Source organism: Euwallacea fornicatus, chromosome 9, assembly GCF_040115645.1.
Source record: "Euwallacea fornicatus isolate EFF26 chromosome 9, ASM4011564v1, whole genome shotgun sequence".
Lineage (NCBI taxonomy): Eukaryota > Metazoa > Arthropoda > Insecta > Coleoptera > Curculionidae > Euwallacea > Euwallacea fornicatus.
The window spans coordinates 4,320,045-4,340,073 of NC_089549.1; the positions used below are offsets into that span (position 1 = coordinate 4,320,045).

Below are 20,029 nucleotides of genomic sequence, written 5' to 3' on the forward strand. Positions count from 1 at the left end.
ACGGTGAAGAGATGGGGTCCAGATCTGATACCTATTTTGAAACGTTCGAAGCTTCTTACTATAAACGGGGTATAGAACGTCAGTCTACTGTGTCATTCTCAACAAAGACTACGTTGAGAAATAATGTAATGATTTCCAATTTTTTTTTCTTAGAGTGTTCTGTCGGCCAATTCTGGGACTATCCTTATACGTTGAGTACAGATGACAGGAGGTGGAAGAAAGCAATACTGGTAATCGCACTAGAAACGTTGATGTATGACCCATTTTCTTACCGAAGCTCGTTTGACATCCGACAAAAATGATGCCCTTAAAATTCATAGTTAGAAAACTCCTTTTCCACATCGGTATATATAGTATTTCACGACCACCTTGCACAGAATCCATTCCTTTGGCAAACTTTAATGAGACACTTTGAACAGTCGCCGAGTCTCGTTTCGATAAAAAACGGCCCTTTTCCTTGGAATCTTGAAATTTTATTAATTAAATCGAATCCCGATCCGCCCTCGGGGTGCTAGTTTATGTGTATGTAAGCGTGAAATATTGGCTCATTTCCTTTCAACAATAAAAGTGATTTATCCTCGATGAAGATATAGAAATTTGGCTGGGATTGTGCCATTTTCTGTTAACCTCGTAATCCGTAAGCAAAAATTTATTTCTCTGAATTCCGAATTGCGAATTCGGTCGGTTTTGGACCGCAAATGTTGCGAATTTATTGCGATGAGATTTCGGGTTATCTGGTGGGAAATAAATAACTTTTTCCACTACTTGCTTGAAAAGACACCGCTGAAAACACTTGATTAATAAGTTAATAATGACGTATAGCGGATTTTAGTCGGGGAATCGGTTACAACGCCATCATCGTCTCCATTGTTGTTTTATTCGTGAATATGAATATGAAATAAATTGTCACCGTTGATGTTATAATTCGAAACGCGTCGTCTTTTTTGCTTTTCGGTTTAACGTAAATTTTATTTTAAACATATAAAATCTGGTTAAAATGTCGTAGTGGCTCAAACCTTACGTTAATCGCTATTGTGAAATTAACTCACGAATTAGATCACTCAGCACTGCGCGTTTCGGGACTTAATCATGCCGTTCGAGTTATAATAATGCACCTTGTACAACATCATGGAGGTAGAAGTGAAAGCTGAAAGAAATCGGATATAAAGATTGGATGGGGAAAAAATGCCCCATGGCGGCTCTGGGGAAGACAGGAGGAGAGCTTAGTCGATCGGTGATCATGAAGGGAACTCAACACGATACTCTGTGGATGAACTAGATCGCCTCTATACTGGATTCTCCAATTTTCGTTAGAAAAGGGATGAGTAAACAATTCGTCCGCGACAAGAACCTGTTTTAGTCCCTTTATCCTAACTACAAAAAGCTGAGTTGTATCCCATTCTTCATCATGTTTTTCAATGAGGTGGATTCATGCTCGGAGTTTCATCCCCAACACGGTAAAACTCGAAATTCACGGAGGCCCAAAAAGGTCCGAGTGCTGCAAAAAGGAGCCGAGAAACGCCGATTAACTTGTTGCTGTGTTGTAATATTCTGAGAAATGGCTTTTAACGGTTTTTTGAAGGGCGTAATTATAGTTTAATAGAGTTTTATTGCCTTCCTTGCGTTTTCATTGATTTATTCCTTTTAAAACCCATTCAGCGAATTGAATATCTAATTTAGTTCTATTAGTTACTTCCAAAAGTTCTTACTATAAATTTGCTTGTGCTGGTATTGCCGTATTAAATTAACTGATAAACTATCCGTTTTCAGGATTTTTCTGGTCGCTTTTAGATATCTGCCCAATGAATTAAATTGAAATTTCTCTTCGAGCCAATCCGATCTGAAATCGATTATTCATCGCTTTGTAACTTCGTATAATATTATCCCATAAAGCTTTTCGGTTCTCTTCGAATTCCATTCAATAAAAAAATGCAATTTATCCTCATGAAAAGACTGAGAATTCGAGTCAAATTACGCCAATTCCCATAAAGCTTAATCCACAAATAAAATTCTTTCGTTCGATTTGAAGGATGCAAACAAGATTACGCTCGATTGAAGGCGTATCCAGAATCTTAAAAATTTCCAGTCGAGATCTCGCGTGAACTCAATTGGATTTAATGTTAAGATTGGGCCTAAATTATTATTGTTGTTAAAGACAGATTTTTTGTTCATAAATTACAATTTTTGATGATATTCTCTTGCACTTTACGAGCAATAAACTTAGTAATAAATCTGGACAAATCCGACGAGATTGCTCTTTACTCAGTATTTAATTTAAAATTTTGATTAAGGAATTTTTAATACAAAAGGCTTTTAGCTGAAAGGGGAATTTTAAAAAGTTCTGGAGCTGACGGTTTCTATACGAAATAGATTTCTTAATCATTTATTAACGGCAACGTTGTCTACAGCATATGCTTAGGATCTTAAGTATTCACGAACGAACAGATAATATATGATCGAGATGGAGCTCCGTGGGGAGAACTTTCAAAGAGTGGATCGTTACTATATTATTATCTGTATATTATCATATGTAATATCACAAGTGAACTGAAAATTATAGGTTAATTTTAGGGTAATATACAGTGCGACCCATTTAAGATGGAAACACCGCTGTAACTTTTGCGTTTATAACTCGATTTCAAAGAATAAATGCGCAAAAGACAAAATAAATAGCTCTATTTATGCTGTAAAAATTGTTTTCTATGTCAATAATCGGAAAAAAGACTTAAGGTGTTTTTTGGAAAAATATTAGCTGAATTCGGCTTTCTTTGCAATGGATACGTACTAAATTAAAAAAAAACAATTATTAACTATTTCAGAGAAATTTATTTTACAATTGCAAACAGTGTTATTTTATTAAGATAGCCATAGAAATAAGTAAAAAATAAAATAAAAAAATAATAAAGTAAATCTTGAAAGTTTCCACTAGCCCACTCTTCAATTCAATGCATTTATTGTATGTTTGTAAAATGGCCCTTTGGACATTTTTCAGTTGTTGAGTTATTTCCTCATAAGCTTTGGGTATGCGAGTTTGGAGATCTTCAACGTCGAGAGGACGCCACTTGTAAACTATATTTTTTACCGTGCCCCACAGAAAAAAACCGAAGGAGGTAAGATCGGGAGATCTGGCAGGCCATTCGGTAAATAGACTAATGCGGCCTATCCATTTAATTTCCAAATGCAAATTTAAATATCGCACAAGCGGATTTTATGAATAGAATTGCCACCTAATTGAAAATGGAGGTTTCTCAAATAAGCGAGTGAAAAATCGTCCGAGTTCTTACTGAAGAAATTATAGAAAATTTAGGCTATTTAAATTTCCATCCAAAAAGAAATTTACTTGACTTTTACCATTCAATTTAATTCGGGTGATTTTATTTTTATGGCCATCATGATAAAATAATATTGTTTGCACCTATTAAATAAACTTCTCTGAAATGGTTTATTATTATTATTATTTGATGAAATTTGGTACGTGTCCGCTTTAAAGAATGCCGAATTCGTGCTGTCGTTCGTTGGGCGAGTTAAAAAATAATTTTTATAGCACAAATAGAGCTTCTTACTCTCTATCTTTTGAGTCTTAGTCCTTTGAAATTAAGTTAAAAATGCAAAAGTCGTAAGGGTGTTTCCATCTTAAATGGGTCGCACTGCATGTACGTGAACCCTTGAGTAACACAAATATTCCCTGAATTGGTTCAGGGATCGTCTATTTTTACCCGTGCCTCGAAAGGAGTTATTAAATTTAACTTCTTCTCTGTTGAATAACCAACACTAGTTTTGCAGGGTTTACACAATTTATGGTATCCAGACCTCCATAACTCAAACACTTACGGGTCAAACATGAAACGAATTTAATCACGGACGCAATTTCTCATCATATTTTTGAGGTCACGTGCATCTTAGCGCTTATTTCAAACCCAAGAGCGCATTTTTTAATCGAGAATCTCCGCGTTGCAAGAATAAGTTATAGCCCTCGCAGATTAAAGTGTTACAAAAGCAATCCAAGGGAATCACCTACCTATCGACCTAACTATATAACAAATCGTTTTCTCCCCAGAAACCGGGGGTAATAAATCGGGAAACTAATAAAATAAGAGCAGAAAAGAGAGACAACATCGGAGGAAATAAATTCCGGTCAAGCACCTAGAAAACTGTTGCCGGAGTCGTTTTGGCAAAATGCAAACTTAGGACTTCCAGAAGTTATCAGCGAAAACGTCCACAGGGGACCCGTAACGGGGACTCAATAGCGGAAATCGAGAAAGGCTGCATAATTATCCCGTTTTAATAGGAACAAGGCTCTATAAAAATGTAAATATTACACATGAATTTTAAGCGAGGTCATCGTCTAATTTATCTCATTTGGAAACGCGATTTTGTGTAACAGACCTCGCCTCGCTTGTTGGGCAAAGCAGAATGCCACTCGCTACATAAAAACATTCATTTCCTAATTGGTTAAAGTGATAATTAAATTGGTGATGCAACAAGATGATCAAAAATAGAAGTAAACTTACCGTTGCAAACTGAGTAGCCTTAGCTTCTTCTGGTGACTGTCCAGGTCTCACGTGGAACTCTGGCCTCGAAGTCGCATGCACCTTGTGGGGCATAATTTCTGGCAGTCGAGGTAGCTGAGGTATTTGATTGGATGTTTTCGACAAAACATCCTGTGTAACAAGGTTGCTCGACTCGAATGGATGATGCACCAGAGGCGGTGCTCTGGTAGATGGTACTGCTCCCGGCGACGGAACTGTATGTAATAGCGCTCCCAACTGGAAAAAAGCATACAGGGAGATTTACAAATATACGTATATCGACAAAGTTTTAGGGGACGTAGAGCTCATAAAAACAAGTATTTAGAACGAATAAAATTATGTCCAAAATCGTTTTGTTTTTTAATATTTTAAAACCAGTTTGGGATACGGACATAAAATTCGGGACACGTTATGGCGGGGGAAATGTGCACCTTGCTGACTAGGTAGAATATTTCCGTTTACACCAGTGTCACTAGTGCGGTCATTCAAAGGCATGTTTTTGATGAAAAAAATGGAAATCCACTGACTTTTTTTTAACACGAATACTTTTTCAGTAATATTTCATGAATTCTTAATAAAAAAGGCCTCTTAGCGTTGTGTTGCTCAAGTAGCCGTTTTCGACGTAAAAAACTATTTTTCATTCATGTGCCTATCAAAAAAACCGGGATAGGTTTACGAGTGCGATTTTTTTGGAGAAATTTATTTAATTTTACTTTAGTAGACGTGGAGGACACAAAAACAAACAATTTTATGTCCATATCCCAAACTGTTTTTGAAATTTTCAAAAAAATGTCAAAAAAATTAAAAATTAAGCATCCTGTATCTTCGAAGGGAAACCATTTCGGACCTAACTATATGCTTTCCAAATACTTGTTTTTATGAGCTCTACATCTCATGAAAGTTTGTTGGTATGCTTCTGAAACATCTTCTATACAGGGTGATTCACGCTGAGTGTCGTACTAAAAGCTTACGAAGTTCTAATATAACTAGTAACCTGAAATGTTGTGTATCAATGTAATGGATTTTGATTGGTTCAATTGAAATATTGGCATCATTGCGAGGTTGCCAGATCTATGTGTAACCGACAACAACTTTGTTATTTTAAATGGCACACCCTGTATTTTGTTACATTTTCGAATTGCCCGGAAGATTTAAACCCAAGTTTGTGTATCATATGCTATATGTACATTGATGTAATTATCTTCAGTCGTTTTTGAGATATTTGCAAAAATTAGAATCTTTGAGAGTAAAAGGCAGCACTCATTAATCGATTTGAAGAGGAGACTATGCGTTACTATGGAAGCATTATAAATAAACAATTGTTTTTTTTGCAATATTCACTATTATCGGTTAAAATTAAATAGTGGAAAATATTTGGACATTTTGAGGACAACAATTACCGCGTTTATAGACAATTCACCATTAAATTTATATGGGCACTGTTGGTATTAATTAGTTGGTGCTCCTGCTCACTGCAATAATGAGATGAGTGCCCAACTTCTTTCGATGTTTCGAGATCGATGGATACGGTGTCTGGATCCTTAGAATTGGCCATCCTGGTTACCACATCTAACACTGGTTGATGCTTATTTATGGGGTGTCATTAAAGTAGAGTATACTGGGACGAGCTGCGAAATATCGAACAGTTAGAGGAGCGGGCGAAAGAAGCATTAGATTGGCTTGACCCAAATGAGCTCTAGAGAGCTAAAAGCATCCACGTTATGAATTCAATCCAAGAATGTCTCAAAGCAAACGGTAGCCATTTTTCATAAAATCTCTAATTTTGTTTATATCACATTGACCTGGTTTATTATAAAGGATGTTACAATTTCATTTATTTTACGTTGTTAATTTGTAGTCTCTTCCTAATTAAATCAACTAATAAGTGGTACCTTTTACTCTCAAAGATTCTAATTTTTGCAAATATCCGAAAAACTGTTGAAAATAATTATATCAATGTTCGATAATTTTCGATAGAGAATTTATTGATCTTTTAGATGCCATCCAAATATACAGGGTGTTTCCTAAGTACGTGTAAAAAATTTAAAGGCGTAATCCTCGACTGATTTTGAGTCAAAAATGTCTAATAAACATATGTCCGCAAATGCCTTGTTTCCAAGATACAGGGTGTTGACTGAAAGACGTAGAAAAAGTTTTTAAAGGTTTCTAAAGGTTTGGTGGTATTTACTAACTTGTTTATTGTTAGTTTTTTTGCTACTTCCACTACTATAAATAAGATAGTCAGTGTTATTTTGGTGTTTTACTCTCTAAAGTGAAAGAATTTAGTTCTGTGTCCCAAAAAATCAGATTATACCTCAGTTTTGAAAATTTTTCAAATGCCTAATTACACTAATCAAGAAATGGCCAATATGGTTTTTGTTTACGGCCTTGCTGATGGTAAGTGTTTGGCAGCGAGGCGCATTTACATGGAAAGGTTTCCAAACCACCAAGCTCCCAACCACCAAACCTTTAAAAACCTCTTTCAACGTCTTTGTGATACAGGATCTCTTATGAAGTAATGGTGGTCATTTTCAGCAATTCTTATAATTAATCATTAAAGCATTCCCCCAAAAAATTGTCTTTTCTAAAATTCAAACACCCAAATTGAGTCATTTTGGAAATAAAATATCTTTTTCTTGTCACATTTCAACACCCTGTATCTTGGAAACAAGGCATTTGCGGACATATGCTTATTAGACATTTTTGACTCAAAATCAGTCAAGGATTACGCCTTTAAATTTTTTACACGTAGTTAGGAAACACCCTGTATAGGGTTTTCTATTTAACTAAAGTTATGATTTAACACTCATATTCATATTCTTCTGATATCGTGCTAATTTTCTCACGCACTGTATGTAAATCCAAAAAATTTATAATACTACAGGATTCAGATAACTAATAAGAGTCTGTAGCTCAAATTTCAGCTCTCTAGCTGTGATAGTTGAAGAGTTATGCGTTTTTAAATTTCGAGGAGTTTGTCGTGCAATTAGCCAAAGAAAAAATTTTTTTTCGAAAACGGTACGTCATAGTGACGGCATATGTACATAAACTGGGGTTTAAATTATCCGGGCAATTAGAAATTATAATAAAATACAGGGTGTGCCATTTGAAATACCAAAGTCGTTGTCGGTTGCACATAGATCTGATAAATCGTCGGTTACACATAGACTGATAGATCTGACAACTTCGCAATGATACCAATATTTGAATTGAAGAGATCAAACTTCGTTATATCGGCATTCAGAATGTCAAGCCTCTAGGTATATTAAAATCTCGTAAACTTTTACTAGGACACTCACCGTTAATGACCCTGTATATATATTATTTTCGCATCCAGTGCGTTAAATAGTGCTTTGTCAAAGAACTCATCCACCGATTTCGCACCACTCAAAGTACCATCAGCAGATAAAATGTTGATGCAGCTCGGCCGCGAAATTTCTTTGTCGCGCTCTATCGATTTTTGACTCGGCTCCGCGTCGTTAAACACTTTGGATCTCATGGACCAAAGTAGTATTTGCCGCACTTGATACAAAAATATAATTTGCCGTTGTCGGAGAGACTTTGAGACAATTGGAGTGGAAATGTTCCATCTCAAAGTCCTAAATTTGCAACGGTTGCAAGAATGTCTTCCCATATATTTTGGAGATATTTAACGAGCCAGAGATTAAATTGGTCGTGAGACTCAGATGGAGGTGTGTGCTCGTTCTAAAGCAGATACTTACGAAGCAATTAATATAAATTATTCGTCTGACTGAGCTGTTCAGGTGCAAAACTTGTTTTTGGTTGAGGAATTCCAGTTGTCGGAGAGGTTTATTAGAAGAATATTGCTTTGCAATCAATGGCACGAAGTATTCCGTTCTTGTAGAAATGTCGAAGCAAAATTACAAGATATATTTTCTTTAGGTAATTAGGTAAAAGGAGTTTCCTGAATAATTGATTGTTCGCTTCAATTGCAAATTTGCAGGAAGAATCGACCCTTTTAACGGCATTCGGATCCATTGCTTTAGTTAAAATATGCAATTATTAAGTGCTCTGCACTAAAAATATTCCCTTGATTGGAACTATGCTTCGAGCGGAAATTTTAGCGTTTTTTCCCTGCTGTTACTATGGCAACTTGCAAAGTTTCTAGAATTTTATAATTGAATTTATATTATGATTTCTTAATTGAATTTCAGTTAATAGTAGTCATTTCTTTGACATTTCAGAAGATTAATCCCTCAGAAAAACATCCGGGCTTATTTACAATTGATAAAACGGACATAGCATTAACGCCCATTGGCCAACACCCCGACAAAAATACAGGCAAAAACGGAACTGGCGGATAACACCAGAGACTCAACATACAAAAGCCTTCCGGCTTGTCTACATTATTAGGTATCTCATACCGGGGAACTCAAATCATAATCAAATCATAAATTTCGAATACATACCGCGACATACTGCCATCCCGCATTCACCCGAACTAACAAGGATTCCTCCTCAATAATGTATACCATTGTCCCAATAGGGCTCCCCTTTGTCGCCTCAAGCATCATATTCCTAGATTTGAATGCCATTGCTCCAGACATAGGAGTCTCGGTCTTTTTTTGCGTCACAGCATGTGCTATAGGCGGGGCTGCCGTGGAACGACCTAGAAGTAAATAGATAACTTATACATAAAACATTGCACGGCAAAGGGCACGGAAAGTGATACTTTAATGCACGCTGAATGAACTTGACCGAACATCGCGAACGTTCGCGAACGATGGCGAATTCTGCTTTCGATGTTTTGGTCAGAAATCGAGTGCGGTAAAGACAAAAACACTTTCGTACGTGCATCAAATGTAGTCATATTTATCATTTTAAACAGTATATTTTGTACAGGAATTATTCATAGAGTTCGAATGGACAAAACTTCAAGATAAAGAACTGTCGATTAAGTATGTGCCAAAGGAAATGATCTCCAAGGATCCATTCCGGCTCTTTGAACAATGAATGCAAACTTGCATCGTGACAAAAATATATACTTATTCTCCCACAGACGACATGTTACAATTTATGCTCTTGCAGGGGCACCTGGAGAGCACTTTTCCACATGCTCTCGATATAGAGAAGAATAGATTATGGGACCCCATTTTTCCGTTTTCAAATACAATAGAAACGGCATTTTGACGTTTGTTTGTAGGGTGCAGGGCGTACATTTATTTATTTTTGGAATAACAACCACCTTGTGAAAGACTACCGACAACAATTGCTGTTTGGCAATAAGAAATATAAGGTTTCGGGCATACGTCTGAAACATGAAGGGGAATCAATTTTTTTCTGTATCCAATCTTATACGCAAATAAGGTGTATGGAAACCCAATCCCTGCTTTAGAAAGGATATATTTTTTCTTGTAAATAACGTAAGGGGGATTTGTCGATCTCAACGTTCCATGTTTAATGCGTTCTGGAATGTTTACGGAACGTCGTTACCTGGAAAGATGTCTGCTTTGAAATTAATTTTGATATACAATGTGTTCATCTGAAAACTTACAAGCCCAAGTCCGAAGCCAAGCCAAGATGACCCCATGGTGGTCATCGGGTCAGCTGATTTATGAAGGTCCCAAAGGAAAAAATCAAGAGGCGTTAAATCAGGAGATCTTGGAGGCCATTGCTGCTCTTCTGCCAATCTATCTACCTGGAAATCGCCCATCAAGCCATTGTCGCATCGGCATGATGTGATATGGCAGTGTCCCGTCTTGTTGCTTTGTACCATTTAAAATTTTCAAGTGGGGGGTAGCGTGGTGGCAAGGAGTGATTATTAGGTTTACACAGACAATGTCAAAAGTGTTCTCCCTCGTACCGTGGAAGACCACCTTACTCACTAGTTTCATGTGAATCTCCGTTTGTGCGTTGTTCGGGCTGGTAAGTCTTCTAATGAACACACTGTATGTAAATATATTCAATGTAAATAAGGTAAACGAAGTAATATGTCCCAATGCAGCGGCGACAAAGCAGAAAAGTTAAAAAGCACTTGGATAGCCAAGAATTGCAAATTTAGTTAATACAATTTCACAAGTCCGGTGTGGAATTGCTGCAAACGAATATGTGAGTGGACCACTCAGCGCCATTCGGACGAATATTGAAGTTAAAACAAACGAGAAAGTGAAGCAAACGGGGATGTACAAAAGTGTTAAATAATTCACCCTTGAGGCAATTCATTAGGAAGTACCTTTCAGAATAATACGCATAGGTATCAGGAACGCATCAGTTCAGGATGGTGAGAAGTTAATGTAAAAATGCTTCATGATCATTTAACAGCCCCAGAAAAATAAATTTATTTCTATGTTTTCCACCAATCAAGTGCCCCTGGTATCATCGCGAACTGAGCTCAGACCACCCAGAATATGGATCAATATCTTAATTTTCATGCTTGAATAGGTTACAGAGTCCATTATGACTGTAGCGTCACCTTTATCTAGTGGAAAGATTTAAATATTATTTTACTTACGTAATAAATTGAGCGCGGTTCATATCATCATAAAAATTCATTTGTTAACTACGCCGCTGACCTGGCGAGCTAATGAACTTTTCAGCGCTCGTCGACTTGTTTTGTTTTTCTGAGGGATCTTTGAGGCGATTCAATTATTTTCATTCACATGGCGTTGCACAACCACCCTCAACGAAAACGCTCCGATAATCCGCAGCGTTTAGAGACGATACACAAAACCGTATTTATTAGATAAATTTTAAAGGCAATTTAACCGCATGTATTTAATGAACGCATGTGCTGATACACAGGGTGTTAATATTTGACTAATGGACAAATACGCGGGTGCCTGTTGTCTTTTGTGTATACAGGGTGTCCCAAAAGTAATGGGACAAAGAGCGTTGTTGACATCTAGATCCGGCGAAATTGTTGCATTCCGAAAGTTAATAGTAAGAAAATTATAGGTTGTTAAAAATTATTTTTCAGTTTATTTCATATCTTTATACTCTTTTGGTGTATGGTAGTCAAATTTAGTATACGGGGTGTTTGCACCTGGGAAACAACTTACTGCTCTCGGTTCCCTCGACTAGGAGATTCCTTTTGACATCCTCTTGGCTAGTTAAAAGGGCTCTAATTTTTTTGCACTCATTGAACCTATGGACCAAAATGTCGTCCGCATCACGAAACTTTGCCGCCGATCCAGTTTGTTGTCTTCAATTGTATCTTCGAAATCCGAAAATCTATTCAAACTTGTGAAGGAACTGACCATTAAGGATGCTATAATAAATCTTTGGCTGGCATGGAATAGCCATTAGGCTGACACGGTTAGGAAGTTCCATGAAAATATTCTAAATTTTCCTAGAACTAATAGTGATGAAGATCCAGAAGAGGATATTCTCCTTAGAATGTCGAAAGAAAAATATCATAGTTAAACTGAAGAGCCAATCCCAGAAGTCCTAACCTTATTAAATAACATGAGTAAAGTTCCTACAAAATTAAGCAAAACATTATTACAGGCTCTAACGTTAAATGAAAGATTAAGTAAATATTTGAGTTTCTCATCACTGATACCTCCAGTATCCAAAATTTCGTCAAACTTACATGTTCCTAATGGTAGTAAATATCAAGGGGGATTTTTTTTTGAAGTCCTGTATCTCATAAACTAAACTGATTCTCAACAAGGTTCATATGAACTTTTTATCTTAAAATTAGTCAAAGATTCGCTCTTTAAAGTTTGCACAAGTACTCAGGAAACACCTTGTAATATATTAATTGCAGTTGACGCGTATCGAAAGCGGAATAATTTCAGGGATCTTAATGATTCGAGTCAAATTTGAGTTACAAAACGTTGAGCTTATTAGCATTAGGGCACATACGAAACGACTTTCCTAGTGAGAATCCATTCGATAAAAGGTTGAAATGACGTGTCAGCGCCACGGAAGCATATTTCCGGTTTAAAATTTATGCGAAGAAAAAGTAAAGAAGCGGGGTTGGTTTCTATTAAGATCATGAAAAATGGAAGGATCCACATACACACGCGACCTCGCCCTATTCCTGGAAAAGTGACTGTGCGGCATAAAGGTCTATTCACGAACGTTCCGGATGTCAGTGCTCGCGTAAATAACGTGCATTCACTGATAGAGTGCTTATTGAAAACATGTCGTAGCAGGTTTGGGCTCGTGGATCCAATTTTTTGAAGCTAGGATATGAGTCTCATTATTTTGTTCCAGAAATGGACCAGCTCGGCAGCTACAATGGGAACAGGTGGAAATCAAGGGAGCAAATTCGATAATAGAAAACTGGCTGGTGATAAAGTTGACGGCAAAACATGGGACGGTTATTGTTTCCATTTCATACCAACAATACCTCCAAAGGTAGGCTCAATATTTGTGCAGTGATTCAGCAAACATGTTTTAAGGAAAGGAAAATGTGTTAGTTATTTTTGTTTCTACAGGGTGTGACAAGCTCGAGCCTATGTATGGGGATCTCGGAAACGGTAAGTTAAATGGAGACAAGGTTGCATATTTTAGAGCTCAGCAATAATCCATTTGCGAATTTAAAAAATTCGAACATTTTCGCAAATAACAAATTATATCGTGTAAAGGTGCGCTCATGTATTTATTACCTACGTAGTAAAAAATAATTTACACTTCTTCGCGATTTACGCAAAAAGTATAACTTTTTGGTATAAATGATGTGCATTTGCTCCTTTTCCTTTTCTACCAATCTAATTGTGCAAAAATTATTGTAGGGGGCTGTTTGGAAAAAAATGACTATTTTGAAATTAAAAATTTTTAACTTAAATAAGTTTTTTCAAACTTTTTTTAAAATTCTTTAATTGTTTATGGAAATTAATTAATATTCAGGCGACATAAAATTTATTTCGTCAATTTGTGTCAAATAGATCAATAGACAATTGTGTTTCAGTAAAGCTCTATAAGTGTCGGAAAAGTCGTAAAAATTAAAATATGTCAAAATAATCGTTGTATTATGACACTTAAATTTATTTTCGACCGAAAACCCAGTCGAATTAAAAAAAAAACTGCCACTTGCATTGAAAAATATTGAGTGAGGGTCAGTTTCCGGTTCAAGCGGAAGTCATGCCAGGTTGAAAATATTTTAAGAAAACTTCGTCAAAGTGGGAAAAACGTTAGTTAATTTTTTTTAGTTTTTCAATTTAATAAATTGCAAAAAGAAGGATATAAAATTTTTATAACTACATAGAAAATAAGTAAATAGAAAATGCCAATATTATAGCAATAAAAAGTAAGAGAAAATATCTTAAGAAATCATCACATTTTGTGGTGTTAACAGAGATCTCTCACAAGGACACGACTTTATCTCCAGTTCACAGACTTATCATCTCTAATGGTTTGCCCCAAGACCACTAAACATATTCATAATTTCGCCCTTTTTTGACATCTCAAATAAAAATCTTGCCTTGACTTTAGAATGGAGAAACATAGTCATAAATATAATAATAAGACAATTTGTCACGGACTAGACTCGACCAGACATTAACATTTTCACATTTTATTTCATAAACATGGAAACTTCAGGCATAAGTGTTCCATTGCCTACGAATGGAAATATTTCCTTGCATTTATCCCCCATTTAGTTTATGTGAAGGAAGATATGCTGTACAATTTTAACATACGTTGGCTACAATTTACATCTGCAACGCAAATGTTACATAAGAAGCTTTTTAATGGCTTGGAAAGATGGGGGTTTACCTAGCTTATGCCTGTAGAGGAATAGACAAATCCTTAATAAAATCCAAACTTTTATTCAAAAGACAAAAAACTGAAGCCATCTTCATAATCCCGCCAGGAAATCTCTCGAAAGTATTGCTGACTGCGTCATTATTCAGCTTCTCCCACATCAATTGGATATTCCGAGAATAAGTTCTCTGAACAAATTTGATCTGATCTTTATCGAAAAAAGGGCGAGCAAAAATTGAGGGGAGTAGATAAGGTTAAAGCAGTGATTTTTCAGTAAGATTCCCTGATTTCTCTTTGTTTGTAAAACTGTCTTTAAATAGCGTAATTTAAGGTGAAACTTTACTAAAACTCCTGTCTGCCCTAAAAGTCCGGCCCTAGTAAAGCCTCCTAAACCTACGGTGTCGTGTATCTAATCTATTTACTTCGGAAGTGTGCAATAAAAATAGGAAAACAGTGCAACAACTAAACGAAAACAAGGACGACATACAACAGAGATAATACGTCTAAATTCGTTACACTACCTGCTGCTTCCGTTCTCAGATCCTTTAAGTCGGTTAATTCCTGCACTGCTCTAAGTTCCTCCATGTTGCTTTGGGCTCCTTTGGGTAAGTTTGAAACAAAACGTTTCGTTAGAAAAGAAATTAAGCGATTTAATTCGGTTCTAAGAAAGGTGTGTTTTAGGTCAAGCAGAAACTTGTCTTTCATTAAATTTAATGCAGGAAAATTCGTGTCATTTACAACCGGCCACTAGGGAAGGCCTAATGGATTTGTGGAGTTAATAATTTAGTTCCCAATTTCTGCCGAAGGCTTGAGTTTCTCAGCCAGTTCTTTCATTTATTTTTAACCAAGCTTTATGGGTGTGGCTCGAAAGTTGCAATTTAAATGGGGCTTTAGGATAAATATTAATGAGGTTAGTGGTATTTTCTCTAAACCTTTCCTTAGCTTATAATTATGTTTTGTTTTCTTTCTGTTATACTATTACTTTGCTGCACCGCTAGCAGTTTGATAATAAAATATATTACCGCAGTACAAGCGTTATTTTATTTATTTCGTGTCAGCTACGATTGATGAATAAACATTTCAAATTTCAGAAAACGGAACTGATGTAGAAGAAGTGGTCACCACGGAGAAATTCCGACGCTCTACTGAAATTGGTCCCATTTTTTGAACGGTAGGTCGCCATGCATTAGTGCCTCTGCGACGACATTTTGTTGTTCGAGAGGTGTCACGCGCCGACGCGATCGCGGCAGGTCATACGCAAGAGGGCATGCCCGCGTCACTTGATCCGATGTCGCCGCCATGAATTAGTGTCCAGTTGCCTGGGAGAGGGGGGGTTATAAGACGGAAAAATACAAGGCTCTGTCCAGTCCTTGTAGATCATTGGAAAACGGTGGCGAGAAAAGTATTTCAACTTCATCGCGTGAATTACTCTCACCTCCTTTCAGTTCGATATCGGATAAATTGTTTACCACCAACCACTGGCTAATCTTATATCAAATTTAGCTCGCGCCTTCGAACTTATCCCCAAGAATTTAGTATTTTATCGTTAGAAAACGACCTCACGAACTAAACGCTACCCTAGAAAGTTATTACTGGCTTTGAACCATAAGTAACTTCTATAAATTGGTTCAAAAATTTCCAGTCCTCCTTCTATAAACCCGTTATTGGATTTTATGATCGCAATATTTCGCCCGATTTTGATTACGGCGCGTTTAATTTCGTTCCCCTTAAAGGGACAATTTTCATTATTACGAAAATATACTTTAGTGGCTATATTAAATACTAACCTGGTCGTATATTGAAGAGAGGTTCACTGAAAATTGATTCACCAGGTTCGCCCTTCGGTCCAGTAATGGACAACCCCGGCAATCCTGGCGGTCCTGGTGGACCAGGAGGTCCAGGCATTGCAATAATTCTGCTTTCGGAGTCTCTCCCAGGCTGTCCGTCTTTGCCATCACTTCCTCGTTCTCCCTTATCGCCTTTCTCACCTTTAAGGCCCTTAAAGAAACAAATAACCAACACTGTAGGAACCACATCAAAATGGTTCAATAACCTGTTTTCCAGCCATCAGCCTTTTGATTGGAAGCGATATTAAAGCGAAAAGGCCAACAGGCTGCGAATCTAATTAATCCCTCGTGGATTTATAAATTAAGCTTGACTGCAGGTGCAGATTCATTCAAATCATGCTTAGTAGGAATTTCTTTTCAAACTGGTAAACAGACGCGCCCTTTATTAATATTAACGACCTTATTAAGGCCAGTCGAGTTTCAGGGAATAAATCATGGAGTAGAAAATGGTAATATGACCTTAAAGGATTTATCGGATTGGTATTAGTTACTGTGGTGTTACGTACAGATCCACCACCCCAGGAATCTCCTTTTTCACCTTTGGGCCCTAGCGGGCCTGACGGTCCAGTTGGTCCTGGCCTACCCTGGAAAATAAATTTGGTGTTTATACTATTTGCAGTAAACCGAATGCGGTTGATATGTGGCAGATCGCAAGTAAACACTGCGAACGAACATTATATCAATTTATTGTGTGATGTTCAAATTTTCGTTTTGGTACACAACTTCGGGGTTATTGTTGCTGTTTTACTATTGTAAAAAAAATCATCAAAAAAGTACTGGATCATTAGTTGCAGTGTCTGTGTTCAGTCAGTACATGTATGGGATTAAAGGTCAAATAATGGTTTTTTACAGGTAGCGTCCTGGAATCATTCGAATCACAGCAATGCAATAATACTTCTGATTTCCGTTAGTTTGAGTGATAAAAATCAACAAAGCACTCGGAATAAATCTCCCATAGCCCACATTTACATATCCGCATACAAAGCCCATACAAACTCTACGTGGCAATTCCACCAACACCTTTTCCGGCAATATTCTCTCCTAATATCCCTATTCCATGTAATATTCATTTCCTGCGACAACTATTAGGGCAGTAAAACTAACTTACCTTTCCATTCTTTCCGGGCGAAAGCACCGGGAAACAAAAACAAATACCTTAGCATATATGTGCATGATAAATGAAAATGTGCCTTAGCCCTTAATGGGCTTTTCACCTATTAGATGTATGATATATACTAATAACAACTCAATAATAATCAATTTGGCATTTAGCGTCGACGAAAAAAATCTTTTCTCAAGTCTATACAGGGACTTTCAAAGAAAATTCGATCCTCATAATCTTCGAAAATAATGAGTTCTCGGAGAATTTGGTATGATCTCCCAGCTTCGCCCTTTATGCGCATTAGAGCGACTCTCTCAAAAATTCAGACCGCACGGAGGGTCATCAATTGAAATATATTTTGATTCTTTATACAGGGTGATCGTTAAACATACTGCAAAAGTTCAAATTAAGATTCTCTGGATTATTCTAAGAATATTTTGTCCTTTGATCATTTTTGAAAAGCCTCTTTGTTCCGAAGATACGATAATGTAAGATAATGTGAAATATATGAGATCGCTGGATTGGTCGAGGTGGACCCCACTTATGGCCCGCTCGATTTCCGGTCTTAAATCCCCACGATGATTTTCTATTGGGAACATCTAAAGCCGTTAGTTCATGATGTTCCAGTGGAAAATGCGGAAAATTTGAGAAATCGGATCATTGATGGGTGAAATTCAATGAGAAACCACCTTAGTGTTTTTGAAAGAGTTCGGCAGTCAAGGAGGAGCCGGTTAGATTGTTGCAACCTAGCTGGAGGTGGTTATTTTCAACAGAGCATGTAGGTTAAGATGCTTGATATGTAATATTTAGTAATCAAACGTTGTTATTCTTGAACATTTTTCTTCTAGAACTTTTCTTTATCTTCGGGACAAAGAGGCGTCCCAAAAATCATCAAAAGACAAAATATTCTCATGACGGGTCAAGGATTAACCCCCTGAATTTTTCTCGCATGTTTAATCGTCCCGTGGAGCCACACGACTTTTTCTCTTTTCACTGATTTCGTGGAAAAAATTTTATAACAACTGTTGACGGGACGGACCCCGTGTAGTCGGCTCATTGCTAATCTACAGTAATAAATTCTAATTTTTGTTTTTTAAAATGTCGAATTTTGTTATCCTCACCGTCCATCCTTGTGCACTCCCCTCTGCACCCTTGCCTATCATCCCCGGTGGACCGGGAGGTCCGGGCTTGCCTCGTCGTCCTCGTCGTCCCAAATCGCCTTTTTCACCCTGTAATAAATAAAATAATTGAAGGCGTTTAAGGAAGTGCGAATACAAAATTCCCGGCATAACATGGCTGGTAACAAATTAAATGGAAGTTGATCCGAGCGCTATCGGGAATCCGACTAATTTAGTTAATTAAAATTGATGTCGCAGTCCAGAATGGTCAAGGTCAAAGAAGGAATGGAATGACGGGACGCAGTAATTTGATTAGGGAAACAAACTAAAATTACTTGTTGTTAGTGTTTTCGTCCCTAAAGGACGCTCTAACAGTCGACTTATTATCTAACCGTTTGATTTTATACACTAACTTAAAAAAAAAACCGCAACACCAAGAAGAACGCATTGTATGTATGTGAAATTTTGGTATGATTTTAGACTTGTAAAGAGAAAAAAATGATAAAAATTTCAAGTTCGTATTTTAATGCGATATGAAGTTTTTCTTTACTTTTTTATCTGTGACGATCGTTCTTTTTGCAAATTTTCTTACAGGCGGATAGCGATAAAGGTACCATTGTTAGTACCACATTAAATGTGTGGTAGTGCAAAATGCCTCCTGTACGTCAAAATGCAGTTTATCGGCAGTTAACTCTCTTTGAAAGGTGAAGAATTGTTGATATGCATGAGGCAGGTTTACCTTTCCGCGAAATTGCACGTAGATTGGATCGAAACGCATCAACAGTGCTAAGAGCTTGGAGAGATTGGTCTAACGAAGGGTCAGTAAATCGTCATCGTGGTAGTGGCCGTCCAAGAATGACGAACCAACGCGAAGACCCGCGACTTCGTCGTTCAGCGAGAGACGCCCCGTTTGATACAATTCCGTCTCTTGGTGCTAACTGGGTAGCCACCCTAAATCGAAGGGCCTCCCTTAGTACGATGTATCGCAGAATTCGAAGTTTTGGACTAAATTCATATCGTCCTATGCGTCGGCTTCCATTATCACGAAACCACAGGGTGGTCCGACTAGAGTGGTGTCGTCTGAGAGTGCGATGGGTGGATGAGTGGAGAAGAATCGTGTTCAGTGATGAGAGCCGATTTTGTTTATGGCGATCTGATGGACGGTTACGTGTTAGAAGGCGCAGGGGAGAGCGATTAAATTTGGACTTTTCGGAAAGGCGTCATTCTGGTTTAACACCAGGTGTCATGGTTTGGGGTGCCATCCAGTATGGTAGTCGGTCTCCTCTTGTTTTCATTTATGATAGATTAAATGCTCAGAGGTACATTAATAGTGTCTTAGAACCGGTTCTTTATCATACATGCACGACCATCTTTGAAGCACATTTCAACAGGATAATGCGCGACCACATGTAGCCAACGATACTTTGAGGTACTTGGAAGCTGAAAATTTGGATACTTTGCCTTGGCTAGCTCGGTCTCCAGATTTGTCCCCAATAGAGCATGTATGGGATATAATGGGTCGGAGACTTCAACGTTTATCTCGCCCTCTAGAGACCATAGATAAACTCCGTGAGCAGGTGCAGATTGCCTGGGATACAATACCACAGGAAGATAGTGACAATTTAATTTTAAGCATGCCACGTCGCTTACAGGAATGTATTAATTTAATAGGAGATACCACCCATTATTAAATTATTATTAAATGTTTTCACTTATTCACAATAATTTTGATCGTTTTCATCTATTACCCGACCCAACGTA

At 37.3% G+C, this 20,029-nt stretch overlaps 2 protein-coding genes and 1 long non-coding RNA gene across 15 annotated transcripts in view; 1 reads left to right on the top strand and 2 right to left on the bottom strand.

Moving 5' to 3' along the window:
- LOC136341290 (uncharacterized) overlaps window positions 1-20,029 on the top strand; it is a 59,005-nt gene that overhangs the window by 18,953 nt on the left and 20,023 nt on the right. The window contains exons 2-6 of one of the 6 annotated variants that reach the window (XR_010732476.1): window positions 12,711-12,854; window positions 12,935-12,976; window positions 14,311-14,474; window positions 14,533-14,806; window positions 14,883-15,452. Coding sequence is in view for 1 of the 6 variants with exons in the window: in XM_066286102.1 (XP_066142199.1) it covers window positions 12,711-12,854; window positions 12,935-12,976 (186 nt within the window). In the remaining 5 variants the exon portion in view is untranslated. Of the gene's footprint in view, window positions 1-10,310; window positions 10,416-12,547; window positions 12,650-12,710; window positions 12,855-12,934; window positions 14,807-14,882; window positions 15,453-20,029 lie in introns of those variants that run through there. The other 5 variants (XR_010732477.1, XR_010732475.1, XR_010732478.1 and 2 more) reach the window with 5 other exon arrangements.
- The window catches only part of Mp (Multiplexin), a 269,908-nt gene that overhangs the window by 16,775 nt on the left and 233,104 nt on the right, over window positions 1-20,029 (bottom strand). For 6 of the 8 annotated variants that reach the window (XM_066286068.1, XM_066286067.1, XM_066286064.1 and 3 more), the window contains 6 exons: window positions 18,272-18,379; window positions 16,555-16,632; window positions 15,989-16,199; window positions 14,723-14,800; window positions 8,960-9,159; window positions 4,512-4,766 (listed from right to left, as the gene is read on the bottom strand). In XM_066286068.1, the coding sequence (XP_066142165.1) occupies window positions 4,512-4,766; window positions 8,960-9,159; window positions 14,723-14,800; window positions 15,989-16,199; window positions 16,555-16,632; window positions 18,272-18,379 (930 nt within the window). The remainder of the gene's footprint in view (window positions 1-4,511; window positions 4,767-8,959; window positions 9,160-14,722; window positions 14,801-15,988; window positions 16,200-16,554; window positions 16,633-18,271; window positions 18,380-20,029) is intronic. The other 2 variants (XM_066286066.1, XM_066286065.1) reach the window with 2 other exon arrangements.
- LOC136341298 (uncharacterized) lies at window positions 9,878-10,614 on the bottom strand. Its single transcript, XR_010732487.1, has 2 exons — window positions 10,045-10,614; window positions 9,878-9,983 (listed from the first exon to the last, which is right to left on the bottom strand). It is a non-coding gene; the product is annotated as an uncharacterized lncRNA (long non-coding RNA).